This window comes from Oncorhynchus keta, chromosome 17 (genome assembly GCF_023373465.1).
Source record: "Oncorhynchus keta strain PuntledgeMale-10-30-2019 chromosome 17, Oket_V2, whole genome shotgun sequence".
NCBI classification, from domain to species: Eukaryota; Metazoa; Chordata; class Actinopteri; order Salmoniformes; family Salmonidae; genus Oncorhynchus; species Oncorhynchus keta.
The window spans coordinates 7,129,893-7,148,369 of record NC_068437.1 but is presented as its reverse complement, the minus strand read 5'-3'; the positions used below and the strand labels follow the sequence as shown (position 1 = coordinate 7,148,369).

Here is an 18,477-nt window from a genome sequence, read left to right as displayed (position 1 = left end):
TAGTTCATCAGATTTCTTGCCATCGCCAGAGAGAAGACAGGGAAGAAACCACCATTCACCCACCTCTAGGCTGCTATACATATTTATTTGGTTTGTCATTCTATTGTTTTTTTTGTGTTTTTTTTGGTAATTCAATAGAATTTATTTAGAATTTATCAGAGTACATTTTCCAGAAATAGTTTGACTAGCTCTGTGTATTCTCAAATAGAAAAACGTGAGGGAACGCCGCTCCTCTGCCCCGGCAGCTCTACACCACTGTTGCTGCATGAAATTGTCACTTTTCAAATCAAATCATATTTTATTTGTCACGTGTGCGGAATACAACAGCTGTAGACCTTACCGTGAAATGATTACATTCAAGCCCTTAACTAACAATGCAGTTAAGAAAAATGAGTTTATAAAATATTTACAAATTTAAGTTAAAAAAACGAACACAAACTTTTATGCTTGTTTTTAAGGACACACCTCGAGTATTGCAGTGCAAGCGAAATGATGTTTTACAGGTAAATTGTTTGTCCATTATTGACACTTGCTGTAAGAATGCGCCCCCTTTGCGCCAGCCGAAAATAGAGTCTTTACTGTAAGAATACTTTCAAATGCACATTGGGAATAGTCAGATTAATAAAATAGTTTGAATAAAACATTTACATGCTTTGCAAGAAGAACGATTGCTCTAGTAATCCTGTTTACCTGGACACATCTGATAGGACTTTGATAAATGCAGAACATCGCCAATCAAAATAAACATTCTACCACAGCGATCATGTTATTTTAGGGAAGCCTAATTGATTCTGAGTTTGGACATATAAAGTTTGTATGTGAAAAATATGATGCATACTTTCAGTTTTTCTTCACTTGGCAAAGAGGGAGGTTTGTGCTACTCTTGCTAGCATATGCATAGATCAAATACACCGATTAAGATAAGTAGGTTAAGGTGTCTACAAGACTAATGCCATATTCGGGCTACTGCCATAATCCGTTTAATATTGAATTATTAGTGTGCATGTCAACATACTCAGGTTCATTGGATATCACCATTTAGCTCTTACATTATTGTGTTGTTTTAGACCATAATCAGCTATTCTAAGGCCCATGTCCCACTACCTCCACACTTTAAAAACACTGACTACTCCTGTTAGTTTCTGTGTCATTTGCCTGTTTTCTCCTTTATGTTCTTTCGGGAGAAGTTAAGGGGGGAGCTGGTCTACTTGGAACAAAGACTGATTGGCTGATTGTAGCACAGACAGCAATCAGCTGCTCTTTCTCTCTGTCTGTCTTTCCCATGGAGAAAGATAGAGGACTCCACTGCTCAAAAGCTTGTTTTATCCTGGGCAGTGCCATTGAGGACATTCACCATCTTGAAGTAGACAACTGGGTGGGACTTCCTATGGGTTAAGGAACTATCACATGATTTCCATCCAGGTAATGAGGGGTCAGCCAATAAATTAAACTTGTGAGCAAACATTCCGGAACGGCAGGTGGAAGTAAATCATCAACCGTAGCTTTATACCTGTTCCAACAACACACTCTAGGTGGCAGTATGCACCCTTTCAGTTTGTTTGCCAACTCATAGAAGCAGAAGAAGAAGAAAATTAACTACTTGAAAATGGAGATGGCCTCAGATGCCATAATGAAACAGATACAATGATGTGGTGTCTATCTAAGTCTATGCTCCCTCCCCTCCCTCCCTCCCTCCCTCCTCCAACTGCTACAGAATAGAAGAAAAACAGACAACAAAGGAATGTAGGAGGAAGAAAAGCATTTCCTTCGATACCAAGTCCCAGTTTGGGGAGTGAAGTTGGTGTAGGGTGTAACCAATTTACCATGACATAATCTCTCTGGAAACATACTGTACTGTTCCATCCAATTGTTTGTCCATGATGTAAGACATAAGCAAAGCAAACACATGCAGAAACAGCTATCTAAATGTATGTTGGCCTAGGAAGTTATGAAACTCATAGGGTGCAGTAGCATATCATTGAAAAGCACATCCAGAACACTAGCATGAAAGCATGAGGGCTGTTTTGACAAGACTGAAAAAGCAGAAATAAGCCCCGAAAGTAAAGGTTGTTCATAGGAAAAAATTGTCTGAAGGGCTTGTTAAATGCTGACGAATGCCTGTACATACGTCATTACTTGAAAATTCCACTTTCACCCTTACGCCACCTGGTGTCAAATAGCACATATGACACCCTAAAAAATCTGAGTTGCAATCAGTTACAGTAATTTCAATTCTTTCAGATGAGTCAAAAAATATGTATACAAGTTTCTCTGTGTGAAATAAAATGAAATATCACTCAACCAATGAGTCTTTGTAAGTAGAGCTACCTGTCACCAAGCAACTGATGTAACAGTAGAGCTAGAGCACACAAAGGCCTCCCTGTATAAATCATCTTCTATAAAGCAGTCAAAAACAACCTCAAAGACATATTCCATGGACATAACTCTTTATTTGTCTGAGGATTGGAATTTTATGACAATTTAAGGCACATGTTGTTGGGTTGCATTTACAAAGTACACCTCTGACAAACCAAATAACCAAGTCTATTTATGGCAGAAGTGACCAAAACAAATAAATAAAAGCAGAAACATATTAGGGGTGATATGCAAAGACACCCTCAACAGGAAGAGGGAAAGAGACAACTGCGGAAAAGTGCAAATATAGAAAATATGGCATATTAGCATTGCAAATCAAATTTAAAAAATTAGTCTGAAAGAGTTATTTTTATTCTATGAGGTATGCACAAGCAATGGTATTTAAAAATATAACATTTACAAAATAGCCATCAAGGCATGGACTTAATCAATTAAACAGAAACAAAACAACAAGGCTCCTTGCCTATAATAATACTGTAAAAGGAATCACAATTCAGACATTTCCTGAGCCATCTCCTGAATGGTGTATCTGATACCAATATTATACTGTAATATCATGCTCTACAGATAATAGTTAAAAACAAAACAAAAACAGCCTCTAAAAGTAACAAGGTAATGTGTAGCTATCTAAAGAAAATAGATATAATACTGGTACATACAAGTGCATCCTGAAACTATTCAAACCCCTTCCTTTTTTCCACATTTTGTTACATTACAGCCTTATCCTAAAATGGATTAAATACAGTGTTTTCCTCATCAATCTACGCACAATACCCCATAATGACAAAGTGAAAAACTTTGGCTAATGTATTAAACATACGAAACAGAAATACCTTATTTACATAAGTATTCAGACCCTTTGAGACTTGATTGAGCTCAGGTGCATCCTGTTTCCGTTGATCATCCTTGAGATGTTTCTACAACTTGACTGGAGTCCACCTGTGGTAAATCCAATTAATTGGACATGATTTGGAAAGGCACACACCTGTCAAAAAACAAGCCACAAGGTCGAAGGAATTGTCCGTAGACAGGATTGTGTCTAGGCACAGATCTGGGGAAGGGTACCAAAAAATGTCTGCAGCATTGAACGTTCCCAAGAACACAGCGGCCTCCATCCTTCTTAAGTGGAAGAAGTTTGGAACCACCAAGACTCTTCCTAGAGCTGGCTGCCCAGGCAAACTGAGAAATCGGAGGAGGAGGAGGAGCCTAATGGTCACGGACAGAGCTCCAGAGTTCCTCTGTAGAGATGGGAGAACCTTCCATAAGGACAACCATCTCTGCAGCACTCCACCAATCAGGCCTTCATAGTAGATGGGCCAGATGGAAGCCACTCATCAGTAAAAGGCACATGACAGCCCACTTGGAGTTTGCCAGAAGACACCTGAATGAAACCAAGATAGAACTCTTTGGCCTGAATGCCAAGCGTCACGTCTGGAGAAAACCTGACACCATCCCTATGATGAAGCATGGTGGTGGCAGTATCAGGCTGTGGGGATGTTTTTCAGAGGCAGGGACTGGGAGACTAGTCAGGATCGAGGGAAAGATGAACGGAGCAAAGTACAAAAAGATCCTTGAGGAAAACCTGCTCCAGAACACTCAGGGCCTCAGACTGGGGCGAAGATTCACCTTCCAACAGGACAACAACCCTAAGCACATAGCCAAGACAACACAGGAGTGGTTTCTGGACAAGTCTCTGAATGTTCTTGAGTGGCCCAGCCAGAGCCCGGACTTGAACCCGATCGAACATCTCAGGAGAGTCCTGAATATAGCTGTGCAGTGGCACTCACCATCCAACATGACACAGTTTGAGGATCTTCAACAAAGTACTGAGTAAAGGGTCTGGATACTTATGTAAATGTGATATTTTTTTTTTTTAATGTAGATTGATGAGGAAAAAATCAATCAAATCCATTTTAGAATAAGACTGTAACGTAACAAAATGTGGACAAAGTCAAGAGGTCTGAATACTTTCTGAATGCACTGTATATAGTCATTTCAAAGGAAAATAAATGTACAACTGTTGCCAAAATGTGTTATACTGTTAGATTTTGTAACGATACTAACCTTCAGGCCCATTTATTTTCATCAAATGATAAAATACATCAAACAATATGATAATTATCTTTACCCTTTATATTGTCTAATTCTGAACAAATGTTTTCCTAATTTGACAACTTCACAACAGTCAGCAGCTAATTTAATTTAAAAGCAACAGAGTATATACAAGGTAATAGGCACCGTTAAATTAAATTAAAGAGGACATTTGGTTAGTAAATGTAGTAACAGTAAAATAATACACGTTTCTGTAAATTGTGGTTGATATGACTTACGACCTATTATTTTCTATCAGATAACTATATCAAAAGAAAGGAAATCACCCTGCAGTGCACTGACAGTAAATAACTGCTTTAATGTTATTTTGATGGAGTTTCTTACTCAAACTATGCGTGTCCATCAATGTCTATCTTGAATTTTTGTGTGTGCTAATTTTCAGGTTAAGTCTATAGATAAAAATTTCAACACCACCAGGATGTGATGCCAATTTGAGTGTTATTACTTAAGGCATAAGCTGTACACTGTATCTCCTGAAATTGCAAGATTGTACTGTACCTTCATCTGGCCAACTTAATTATGGAATGCAAGCCGCTAATGGGACACAAAATCTCATCAGCACAGAATTACCTAGCCTGGCCGCAGATGTGTTTGTGCTGTCTTGCCAAATCACAACAACCATAGCAGTTGGAAAGACATCACAAACAGATCTGGGACCAAGCTAGAGAATAACCTCCCACAGAATGTGCTATACTACATGATCCAACCAGTGGAGCTTAGGTAAAACACCTATCCTATCACAGACGTTTCTCTCAAATTCACATATAGAAATCAGAGCCTTTATTAAACATTAATTGCAGGCTGGGATAAATAAAACTCTGGCAGTTCTATAATGACCTCACCGCTGCTTGTCAGCCAATAGAGTTGCTTTTAAGACAGCCACTCGTGAGTCACGTCCTGTCTGTGGTGCCGAAATGTTATACGATGCAGTTTTTTGTCATCAGTGTCATGTCAGTCCTGTGAATCCAAGCAAGTGGTTCAGTTTTGAGCAACTCTTTAGCATTGAAAGGCTAAATGAAAGGATACAATTAAAAGCTGGTTGAAAGATCTAGGGTCAATTCAATCAAAACTGCCTTAGCAATGTTTAGGGAGCATCTTTTCACAATTACTGCCCTGAGACACTTGCGACATCATATGAACAATTGAAGTATATTCCTGTGAGGGTAGTCTATTTGGTATTGGAAAAATAACCAAAACCAGAGCCATTTATTTGGATTATATTTATATATAAAGATATACAGTATCTCGTTATTAAAAGTAGTTAAACCTACACCCCGGTTTATCATTAATCAAGGAACAAACATAACAGGTTGTGTGTGTGTGTGCATGTGTGTGTGCGTGGGTGCATGCATGCGAGTGTCTGAGGCCCTGCAGTGGGTTGGGTCAGACTACAAAGCCAGATACAGCCAAGGAAAACACAGCTCTCAGTCTAGCACAACCCCGTCCCCAGACCATGGAGGAGGCCAGAGGCTGGGGTTATGGTGGGACATTTCCAGGGTGGACGCCCCGATGGGAGACAGGGCTTGATTTGGCTTTTGATCTGGGCCATGTAGTCACTGTATGCCAGCCAATGGGATGGGGGTGGTGGTCTTCCAACAAGTGAAGAGTGAAGGGGAGGAGGGGTGGAGGGAAGGGGGGCAAAATAACTGGTATGCAGCCCGGCTGTGCAGTTATTTTAAGAGAGAACCTCTGGAAATACACTTAAGGCTGTCTACACAGCCACTTTAGAGGGACAGCCCAGCTGAGGACAAAGATAAGTCAAACTTTGGGATGTTAGAAACAACAAACACCCCAGTAGTCATTTCTTGATCCATCAAATAAAGTTACAACAGTGTTGGTTGAACAGACATTATTCGTAATGCATCTATATACTTTTGAACAGAGATTTACAATAATATTTCCAGTAGCGCCAAATAGATCTTTTCACAACCTCAACTCAATGGCAAAACTTAAGGATTCTTCTTAGTTCTAAATACTAAGTTGAGATATTTCTAAACTTTTAGTGTGAAAAAACTGCAGGTGGTAATCTAAATGCTCTTTAATATCTGCTTTCAGTTTAGTGTTCTTCTTATCTGGACTGCCAGATGGTGAAGCATGATTCATCATTCCAGAGAATGTGTTTCCACTGCTCCAGAGTTCAATGACGGTGAGCTTGGCATTGTGCATGGTGGTCTTAGGCTTGGTTGCGGCTGATCGGCCATGGATACCCATTTCATGAAACACCCAACGAATAGTTCTTGTGCGGACGTTGCTTCCAGAGGTGGTTTGGAACTTGTTAGTGAGTGTTGCAACCGATGACAGGCGATTTTAAAGCGCTATGCGCTTCAGCTCTCGGCTGTCCCTTTCTGTGAGCTTGTGTGACTTCGCGGCAGAGCTATTGTTGCTCCTAGATGTTTCCACTTCGCAATAACAGCACTTACAGTTCACCGGGGCAGCTCTAGCAGGGCAGAAATTTGATTAACTAACTTGTTGGAAAGGTGGCATCCTATGTCGGTTCGTTGAAAGTCACTGAGCTCTTCAGCATGGGCCATTCTACTGCAAATGTTTGTTTATGGAGATTGCATGGCTGTGTGCTCGGTTTTATATACTTGTCATCAACGGGTATGGTTGAAGTAGCCGAAACCACTAATTTGAAGGGGTGTCCACATACTTTGGTGATGTAGTGTATATCCAAATAGAAGGCTCTGCCCAAAACCCCTCAGATTTGATTCTACAACAGGACAAATGTCATATGTGGCTTTGTAAATACTGCAACAGACGTTAGATTGAATTGGGGCCGAACAACAAAGCAAAAAAAAAAATACATGGTCAATAATACATTTATAGAATAATAATAAAAAACAAAAGGCAGTTTTTCCTTTTCCTTCATACAGCATAGATTGAGTTGAATTATGTACACACTTGTCCACCTTTACTGTTAAAGCGAAACTACAATAAAACTATTACCAAAACTTCAAATAAATCTGTTTATGTAGTCAAATTAGTAATATTGTCCTATAATAGCATACTGAATATATTGTGGCAGCACACACATTTTTAGCAAGCACAATATGTCCTCATTTGTGCCCTGTGAAAAAGTACATCATAGATGTCCAGCAGTTGTCCTAAAAATAAATATATGTGTTAGGCAAAACCCTCTTAAGTTTAATGGTGACATTTTTACCAATGGAAATATTCAGTGTTTCTTGACCTGAGGATTGGCACAACGTTAATATGTGATAGTGAAATGTCCAATGATATCAAAACATACACATTTCTTAATACTATCATGGCAAAAAGGACTTTAACACTGAAAAGGAATGATTCAAGAAGGCCGCATTCAAAATGGTAGAGGATCTTCCTCTCTGTTTCCTATGTCTAAGCAATCAGTCAACTCTCATACCCAGTACTGGTTCTTTTTTAACTCCGGGTTCGTTGTCCGACAGTGCTGCAGCAATTCCGGGTCGGCATCTTTGGAGTCCATTTGGGACATGGGGATGTTATTGGCCGGGTCGGTTTTCCGGAAGGTCTCCTGGCTGATCTCTCCGTTTTTGGGCTTGGAGCCAGCCACCGTCTGCACATTGTGTTTGCCCGTCTTGTTGCGACGCACCAAGTAGAAAGCCAAGATGGCCACCAGCAGGAGGAGGAGCAGGAGGATCAGAATGGGGATGAGGATGGACCACAGGTTGTTCCTCCTGGACACCACTGGTTTCCTATGGGAGTCTTTGTCAGTGTAGGCAGTGGTAGGGGCATCTCCTCCATGAGGCCAGTCCATGTTGCCCCTCCAGCGAGGGCTGGCTGGGGTGATGCGTGGGGACCCCGCCCCTCCAGGGAGGTCGTTGCTATTGGACCATGCAGACCCGCTAGGGACCTTAAGGAGAGTGGCCGGGTAGACCGCTGAGGCGTTGTAAGGGGTCGTCTTGAAGGAGAGAACGCACTCAGCTGGAGGGACCCCGTGGGCCTTGAGCAGGAAGCGAGCCACGTCCTGGGCTTGGCTGCCTCCTGTTCCATTTAGGATCTCCATGGCTACACGTCCCTCATCCAGTTCTTTCTGGGTGAACGTGTCCACGGGCTGGCCGTCTCCCCCTGGCCCCCTCCCGCCAGCCCTCACGAAGCGGGCGCCTTGCGGTTGCTGGATGACGCTGAAGGTGGGTGATGTCCGGGTCTTGTTGGCCAGCGGCGTGGCATCCAGCAGCTTCTTGTCCAGCAGCACGGTGGCACCCCGTGGCAGCAGGAGTTCCTGGGGGATGTTGGCCAGAGGCTTGACCGTGATGTTGAGGACAGAGGAGACATTAGCCGCCCGGCTCCGGGCCACAAAGGCCACGCTGTCCCGGGGTGAGGTGGACTTGATGAAGCGAACGCTCACCCGGCCCTCCCTTATCTGCGTCTGAGTGAAGGCCGACGTGGGCTGCCGGTCCACCATGACGGCAGCGTACTTGGGCACACTGGTGATCTTGTAGAGGACTTCCTCCTCATTGGGGCCACCTGTGGTGGCCCTCAACATCTCCTCTGTCACTAGGGTCTCGTCGTCCCCCTGCAGCACCTGGATCTCTGGGGCTTTGGCCAGCACCAGCGTCCGGGCCAGGACTGCTACATGGAGAGTGTGCGGCTCAGTGTGGTGCTTCCCGTCCGACACAGTGAACTCTATGAAGCCGTCCGACAGGCTTCCGTCACTGACAAAGCCCACCTGGCCCTTGTTGACTGCCTCCTGGGTGAACGTGGAGATGTGGTCGCCCTTGGTGGCATCCACCAGCCGCCCGTTGGTGGGCGCCTTGGAGACTGTGAAGCGCACCTCATCGGGCGTGCTGTCCTCGTCGCGGGTGTTGAGGTACTTTTGGGTGATCACAGTCATGGAGCCCTGGAGAACTTCCAGAAGAACGTCCAAACTCACCAGCTCTGGAGGACTAGAGTCCCTTCTCCGGATCGAGATGTTGAAGACCTCCTCCAGGACCACTGCCTGGGCTGGGGAAGGGGGAAGGGTGCCGCGGCCCTTGGAGTTGAGCCGGGCTCGGAAGGAGAAGCTGTCAACGGAGGCTCCAGAGTCATCGTGGAGGTATTCCAGCTCGCCCTGCGCCACATCCTCCTGCATGAAGTAGGGGGCACCCTGGGGCAGATTCAGGCCCCCCAGGGTGACTCTCCCATGGGCCGGGAAGCGGCGCACCTCAAAGACCACGTCCAAGGGACCTCGCTCTGCCTCGGGGAGGCTGGCCAGCAGGTTGGAGGCGTCCAGGATGGAACTGTCAATCACCTTCCTCTGACCTTGCACTATGTCCAGACCTGAAAAGAAAAATAATATACAAGATTATCCATTGATGTATAGGGCCACATACCCTTTCTTTATATGACATTTGAAATAACTTTTTTATTTTCTTGTAATGCTTCTTTGTAATTATGCCATGAACAGACCTGATTCAATAAACCTGCAATAGCAATATTGTTTAAAGAACATTTTGTTTACAAACTGCTGCCTGACACAAATGCATATCTTACACTGATAACAGACAGCCAGACCTGTGTCAAATACATACTGTATATCAAGTCAGCTTGATTTATCTTACTCAGTAGAATAGAACCACCGGAATAGTGACTAGTGCTAGTACACAGTTATCTGCATTTTTAGATGTTGTGAAACGCCTTGAATCCCATACAATGACTGACCTGGACACCATTTTCTTTGGTATCCACCACTTTTGACATGGCACCTGCACAGATCCATGTGGGTCTACCTACCTCTGTTCTTCCAGAGCTGTGAGGAGATGTTGTGGCTGGCTGCGGAGTAGGACACGGTGATGGGGAGGACGTGATGCACAGCGGGGGCTGGAGGGGAGGAGAGCAGGAGCTCCACAGAGTCCCGGACCACCCAGAAGGGCTCCTCAGGCATCTGGTGCTCGTAAAAGACGGCCCCGGACTCCAGCTGTGGGGAAGAGCAGAGGATTGGACATTGTTCATTAAGGCAACGTTTTAAATGTTTAGCAACAAAAATGAGCATTTCTCATTAGACAAGTCCTGGTAGTCCCTCCCTGTTTCAGCATGTAATCTTCAGTTTGGCGCTTAATTAATGAACACGACCCAGGTAGCTAGCTGTGTGTTTGTATACGCGTTTGTGAGTGAGTAAGAGAGCGAGCGTGTTTTTGTGGGCGTTAGAACTGGGTTCAAATATCTCAATTACTTTCACATACAGTGGGCTCCAAAAGTATTGGGACAGTGACAAATGTTTTTGGCTTTGTACTCCAGCACATTGGATTTGAAATTATACAATAACTATGAGGTTAAAGTGCAGCCTTGGTGAACTGTGTAGAAAGTACAGCACTTTTGTACATAGTCACCCCATTTTAGAGGACAAAGGACATATTCAGATATATTTTATTTGAAAAGATAAGTAGTTGAATATTTTAATGTATTTGGAAATACACAGTATTTTCAAATACAATTTTTAAATACTTGGGTTAAATGCATGCGAGTCACTGTATTTTAGTATTTGAAATACGATTTAGCAGAATATGATTTATACAAATAACCATTCAAACACTCAAATAAAAGTACTTGTTTTGGGTTGTGTATTTGAAAAATGCTCAATGACTATTTTTAAAAAATTTATTTTATTTCACCTCTATTTAACCAGGTAGGCTAGTTGAGAACAAGTTCTCATTTACAACTGCGATCTGGCCAAGATAAAGCATAGCAGTGTGAACAGACAACAACACAGAGTTACACATGGAGTAAACAATAAACAAATCAATAACACAGTAGAAAAAAAGAAGAAAAAAAAGAGTCTATATACATTGTGTGCAAAAGGCATGAGGAAGTAGGCAAATAATTTCAATTTAGCAGATTAACACTGGAGTGATAAATGATCAGATGGTCATGTGCAGGTAGAGATACTGGTGTGCAAAAGAGCAGAAAAGTAAATAAATAAAAACAGTATGGGGATGAGGTAGGTAAATTGGGTGGGCTATTTACCGATAGACTATGTACAGCTGCAGCGATCGGTTAGCTGCTCAGATAGCAGATGTTTGAAGTTTGTGAGGGAGATAAGTCTCCAACTTCAGTAATTTTTGCAATTCGTTCCAGTCACAGGCAGCAGAGAACTGGAAGGAAAGGCAGCCAAATGAGGTGTTGGCTTTAGGGATGATCAGTGAGATAAACCTGCTGGAGCGCGAGCTACGGGTGGGTGTTGCCATCGTGACCAGTGAACTGAGATAAGGCAGAGCTTTACCTAGCATGGACTTGTAGATGACCTGGAGCCAGTGGGTCTGGCGACGAATATGTAGCGAGGGCCAGCCGACTAGAGCATACAGGTCGCAGTGGTGGGTGACATAAGGTGCTTTAGTAATAAAACGGATGGCACTGTGATAAACTGCATCCAGAATGCTGAGTAGAGTACTGGAAGCTATTTTGTAGATGACATCGCCCGAAGTCGAGGATCAGTATGATAGTCAGTTTTACTAGGGTAAGTTTTGCGGCGTGAAGGCTTTGTTGTGAAATAGAAAGCCGACTCTAGATTTGATTTTAGATTGGAAATGTCTGGAAGGAGAGTCTGGAAGGAGAGTTTACAGTCTAGCCAGACACCTAGGTACTTATAGATGTCCACATGATGCTAGTCGGGCGTGCGGGTGCAGGCAGCAAACGGTTGAAAAGCATGCATTTGGTTTTACTAGCGTTTAAGAGCAGTTGGAGGCCACGTAAGGAGTGTTGTACGGCATTGAAGCTCGTTTGGAGGTTAGATAGCACAGTGTCCAAGGATTAGCCAGAAGTATACAGAATGGTATCGTCTGCGTAGAGGTGGATCAGGGAATCGCCCGCAGCAAGAGCAACATCATTGATATATACAGAGAAAAGAGTCAGCCCGAGAATTGAACCCTGTGGCACCCCCATAGAGACTGCCAGAGGACCGGACAACATGCCCTCCGATTTGACACACTGAACTCTGTCTGCAAAGTAGTTGGTGAACCAGGCAAGGCAGTCATTAGAAAAACTGAGGCTACTGAGTCTGCCGATAAGAATATGGTGATTGACAGAGTTGAAAGCCTTGGCCAGGTCGATGAAGACTGCTGCACAGTACTGTCTTTTATCGATGGCGGTTATGATATCGTTTAGTACCTTGAGCATGGCTGAGGTGCACCCGTGACCGGATCAGAAACCAGATTGCACAGCGGAGAAGGTACGGTGGGATTCGAGATGGTCAGTGATCTGTTTGTTGACTTGGCTTTCGAAGACCTTAGATAGGCAGGGCAGGATGGATATAGGTCTGTAACAGTTTGGGTCCAGGGTGTCTCCCCCTTTGAAGAGGGGGATGACTGCGACAGCTTTCCAATCCTTGGGGATCTCAGACGATATGAGAGAGGTTGAACAGTCTGTTTCAGAAATAGAGGGTCCAGATTGTCAAGCCCAGCTGATTTGTACGGGTCCAGGTTTTGCAGCTCTTTCAGAACATCTGCTTTCTGGATTTGGGTAAAGGAGAAGCTGGAGATTAGCTGCGGGGGGAGCTGTTGGCCGAGGTTGGAGTAGCCAGGAGGAAGGCATGGCCAGCCGTTGAGAAATGCTTGTTGAAGTTTTCGATTATCATGGATTTATTGGCGGTGACCGTGTTACCAAGCCTCAGTGCAGTGGGCAGCTGGGAGGAGGTGCTCTTGTTCTCCATGGACTTTACAGTGTCCCAGAACCTTTGGGATTTTGTGTTGCAGGAAGCAAATTTCTGCTTGAAAAAGCTGGCCTTTGCTTTCCTGACTGAAAGGGAAGTCAGAAACCATGTATTGGTTTCTGACTTCCCTGAACAGTTGCATATCGCGGGGACTATCCGATGCTATTGCAGTCCGTCACAGGATGTTTTTGTGCTAGTCGAGGGCAGTCAGGTCTTGAGTGAACCAAGGGCTACATCTGTTCTTAGTTCTGCATTTTTTGAAAGGAGCATGCTTATGTAAGATCGTGAGGAAGTTACTTTTAAAGAATGACCAGGCATCCTCAATTGACGGGATGAGGTCAATATCCTTCAAAGATACCCGGTCCAGGTCGATTAGAAAGGCCTGCTCGCAGAAGTGTTTTAGGGAGCATTTGGTAGTGATGAGGTGTCGTCGTTTGACTGCGGACCCGAAGCGGATACAGGCAATGAGGCAGTGATCGCTGAGATCCTGGTTGAAGACAGCGGGGTGTATTTGGAGGGCCAGTTGGTCAGGATAACGTCTATGAGGGTGCCCTTGTTTACAGATTTAGGGTGGTACCTGGTGGGTTCCTTGATGATTTGTGTGAGATTGAGGGCACCTAGCATAGATTGTAGGACTGCCCCGGGGTGATAAGCATATCCCAGTTTAGGTCACCTAACAGAACAAACTCTGAATCTGAAGCTAAATGGGGGGGCGATCAATTTACAAATGGTGTCCAGGGCACAGCTTGGAGCTGAGGGAGGTCGGTAGCAGGCGGCAACAGTGAGAGACTTATTTCTGGAGAGATTCATTTTTAAAATGAGAAATTCAAACTGTTTGGGTATGGACCGGGAAAGTATGACATTACTTAGCCTGCAATTTCAGCAATAGACTGCAACTCCTCCCCCTTTGGCAGTTCTATCTTGACGGAAAATGTTATAGTTGGGTATGGGAATCTCATAATCTTTGGTGGCCTTCCTAAATCAGGATTCAGACACGGCAAGGACATCAGGGTTGGCAGAGTGTGCAACAAATGAGGGTGCCCGGGGACATGCAGGGCCTGGGTTTACCTCCACATCACCCGTGGAACAGAGGAGGAGTAGGATGAGGACTTTCAACTCCCTCCAAAGATTTTCTATGGGGTTGAGATCTGGAGACTGGCTAGGCCACTCCAGGACCTTGAAATGCTTCTTACGAAGCCACTCCTTCGTTGCCCAGGCGGTTTGTTTGGGATCATTGTCATGCTGAAAGACCCTGCCACATTTCATCTTCAATGCCCTTGCTGATGGTAGGCTTTGTTACTTTGGTCCCAGCTCTCTGCAGGTCATTCACTAGGTCCCCCGTGTGGTTCTGGGATTTTTTTTGTGATCATTTTGACCCCATGGGGTGAGATCTTGCGTGGAGCCCCAGATCGAGGGAGATTATCAGTGGTCTTGTATGTCTTCCATTTCCTAATAATTACTCCCACAGTTGATTTGATTTCTTCAAACCAAGCTGCTTACCTATTGCAGATTCAGTCTTCCCAGCCTGGTGCAGGTCTACAATTTTGTTTCTGGTGTCCTTTGACAGCTCTTTGGTCTTGGCCATAGTGGAGTTTGGAGTGTGACTGTTTGAGGTTGTGGACAGGTGTCTTTTATACTGATAACAAGTTCAAACAGGTGCCATTAATACAGGTAACGAGTGGAGGACAGAGGAGCCTCTTAAAGAAGAAGTTACAGGTCTGTGAGAGCCAGAAATCTTGCTTGTTTGTAGGTGACCAAATACTTATTTCCCACCATAATTTCCAAATAAATTCATTAAAAATCCTACAATGTGATTTTCAGGATTTTTTTTCTCATTTTGTCTGTCATAGTTGAAGTGTACCTATGATAGATTACAGGCCTCTCTCATATTTTTAAGTGGGAGAACTTGCACAATTGGTGGCTGACTAAATAATTTTTTGCCCCACTGTAAGCCCAGGCACTGGGTGATGATAAGAGAGGTTGTATCTCTGGACATGCTGGTTGTAATGGGTGAGGTCACCACATGTGTGGGAGGTGGGACAAAGGAGTTATTAGAGGTATGAAGAGTGGAACTAGGGGCTCCATTTTAAACTAAAACAATGATAACTAACCCAAACAACAGTATACAAGGCATATTGACATTTGAGAGAGACATACAGCGAGGCATAAAGTAATCGCAGGTGTTGATTGGGAGAGCTAGCTAAAACAACAGGTGAGACAACCACAGCTAATCAGCTAACACAACAACAGCAGGTAAAATGGCGATGACTAGGCAGAGAGGGTCAGATTAACTACACACAGAGCCTGAGTTCGCGGCTGGGGCCGACAGATAAAAATAAATAAACAGAATGGAGTACCGTGATTAATGGACAGTCCAGCAGGCATCAGCTATGTAGCCAAGTGATCATAGTGTCCAGGGGGGAGCAGTAGATGGAACAGGGAAGCCGCCACTACGTTAGCACGTGGGCGACACAGCCCACGTTAAAGTTAGTAGCCCGGGGCTAGTAGGAGCGTCTGCTCCGACGGAGGCCAGTTGAAGGCACAGCGGATGGAGTATTCGTCGGCAGACCAGTCGTGGTGGTGCGGCGGGGCGCCGTGTCGACAGAGAATCCAAGCCAGATGGCGAAAGAAGTATTGTAGAATTTAGTTTGCTAGCCAGGAGATGCGCCTGGCTCACAGCTAACATGGCTAACTGGTGCTAGCTTCTTGGCAGTGGCGTTAGCCACTCTATAGCCAATTGGTAGCAGCAGTGATCCGGTGCCAAGGTCCCGAGTTTACAGCAAGGATCCGGTGGAGTATTGGGCTCTAGCCGTGTATGAGTGGGGTTCGGGTGAACAGCTGAGTAGGCCGGGAGGTGGGCCTCAGGGATAGCTTCGGTACTGGGTGCCACGGTGAGTGCCACGGTGAGCTGTGAGCTAGTTAGCTGCAAGCTAGCTGTGAAGATCAGAAGTAGTGGTCCAGGGATTACGGCAGGAATCCGGCGTTGTTGTGGTGAGACTGTCCGATACTGGTAGACTAGCGAGTATTATCCAGGCTAAAAACAGGGCTGGTATCTGTGCAGAAGTTAAAAGCCGCTAGCAGTGGCTAACAATGACTAAATAGCTTGTAGCTAATTAGCTGGTTAGCTTCTGGAAGTTCTTGAATGTGTTCTAAAATTGAAAATAATAGCGATTCCGTATCACATTGGGTGAGGCAGGTTACCGGAAGGTATAATCGAATTAAAAATCGAAAAGAGATTGAAAATAAATTGAAATATATATACAAAAAATATGAAAAATACAAAGGTACACGAGAGCACAAACAAAAACGTCTTCACTGCTACGCCATCTTGGAACCTCGAGGTTAAAGTGAAAATAAAGTGAAAAAGTGATTTAAAAAATAAATAAATATCAGATACACATGTATTTGAACCCAGGTCTGGTGTGCGTGTGTATTACTTTCAACCCAGTCAACATAAGCACCGTGTCAGTGTTTACTTTTAAACCCCTGTAGCTGGTTTCTGAGTGATGAGGATGATAAACATAACCCTATGTGAGCCTGGAGATTAGGAGTAATTAAGATCAAAAACTTCTAAATAAACTTTTGATCAAGTGCTTTTCTGATCTTGCCTGTTTTGTAATATATTTGATTGATTTGTGTCATAGATTTTTATTTGTGGCTGGACATGTTCATGGTCTTCATTTAGCATCCTGTATTGTAAAATTAGATTACCACTGAACAATGGAGGTTGGTGGCATCTTAATTGGGGAGGACAGGCTTGTGGTAATGGCTGGAGCAGATAGGTGGAATTGGATCAAATACACATGTTTCATGCCTTTCCATTAGCTTCTTTCCAGCAATTATTATGAGCAGTCTTCCCCTCAGCAGCCTCCACTGCCACTGAGCTAGTGTAGAAGATAGATCTGGGCCAGTAACTAGACTGGGAATGTGATGGAAGGTAGACTGGAATGTGCCTATGTGTGCTTCTTTGAGGTTATGGTGTCCTGAGCTGAACTTTTCAAAACCACTAAAATTTGTCTGCAACACACCAATCAACCACACATGGGAGCATACAGTGCATTAAGAAAGTATTCAGACCCATTGACTTTTTACACATTTTGTTACAGCCTTATTCTAAAAATGGATAAAAAAAAAAAATCTATCTACACACAATACCCCATAATGACAAAGCAAAAACAGGATTAGACATGTTTGCTAATTTTTTAAACATAAAACTAAATACCTTATTTACACCCTTTGTAATGAGACTCAAAATTGAGCTCAGGTGCATTCTGTTTCAATTGATCATCCTTGAAATATTTCTACAACTTGATTGGAGTCCACCTGTGGTAAATTCAAATGATTGGAGATCATTTGGAAAGACACACACCTGTCTATATAAAGGTCCCACAGTTGACAGTGCATGTCAGAGTAAAAAAACAAGCCATGAGGTCGAAGGAATTGTCCGTAGAGCTCCAAGACAGGATTGTGTCGCGGCACAGATCTGGGGTAGGGTACCAAAACATTTCTGCAGCATTGAAGGTCCCCAAGAACAACACCTCCATCATTCTTAAATGGAAGAAGTTTGGAACCACCAAGACTCATCCTAGAGCTGGCCACCCAGCCAAACTGAGCAATCGGGGAGAAGGATCTTGGTCAGGGAACCCAATGGTCACCGATAGAGCTCCAGAGTTCCTCTGTGGAGATGGGAGAACCTTCCAGAAGGACAACCATCTCTGCGGCACTCCACCCACCAGGCCTTCATTGTAGTGGCCAGACAGAATCACTTGGAGTTTTCCAAAAAGCACCTAAAGACTCAGACCACGAGAAGCAATATTATTTGGTTTGAAGAAAACAAGATTGAACAATTTGGCCTGCATGCCAAGCACCACATCTTGAGTAAACCTGGCACCATCCCAAAGGTGAAGCATGGTGCTGGCAGCATCATGCTGTGGGGGATGTTTTTCAGCTGCAGGGACTGGGAGACTAGTCAGGATCGAGGGAAAGATGAACGGAGCAAAGTATAGAGAACCTTGATGAAAACCTGCTCCAGAGTGCTCAGGACCTCAGACGAGGGCGACGGTTCAACTTCCAACAGGAAAACAACCCTAAGCACACAGACAAGGCAGGAGTGGCTTTGGGACATGTCTCTGAATGTCCTTGAGTGGTTCAACCAGGGCCCGGACTCGAACCCAATCGAACATCTCTGGCGAGATCTGAAAATAGCTGTGGAGCAACGCTCCCCATCCAACCTTGAGAGGATCTGCAGAGAAGAATGGGTGAAACTCCCCAAATATAGGTTGCCAATCTTGTAGCGTCATACCCAAGAAGACCTGAGGCTGCAATTGCGGCCAAAAGGGTGCTTCAACAAAGTACTGAATACTTAGGTA

The 18,477-nt window shown here is 44.1% G+C and overlaps 1 protein-coding gene across 1 annotated transcript in view; it reads right to left on the bottom strand.

The window, feature by feature from the left end:
* Positions 1 to 2,430: 2,430 nt before the first annotated feature.
* Positions 2,431 to 18,477, bottom strand: part of cspg4 (chondroitin sulfate proteoglycan 4) — a 111,387-nt gene continuing 95,340 nt past the window's right edge. Inside the window, exons 9-10 of the mRNA XM_035790469.2 lie at positions 10,198 to 10,381; positions 2,431 to 9,744 (exon numbers count right to left, since the gene is read on the bottom strand). Coding sequence (XP_035646362.1) covers positions 7,865 to 9,744; positions 10,198 to 10,381 — 2,064 coding nt within the window. The 3' untranslated portion in view covers positions 2,431 to 7,864. The remainder of the gene's footprint in view (positions 9,745 to 10,197; positions 10,382 to 18,477) is intronic.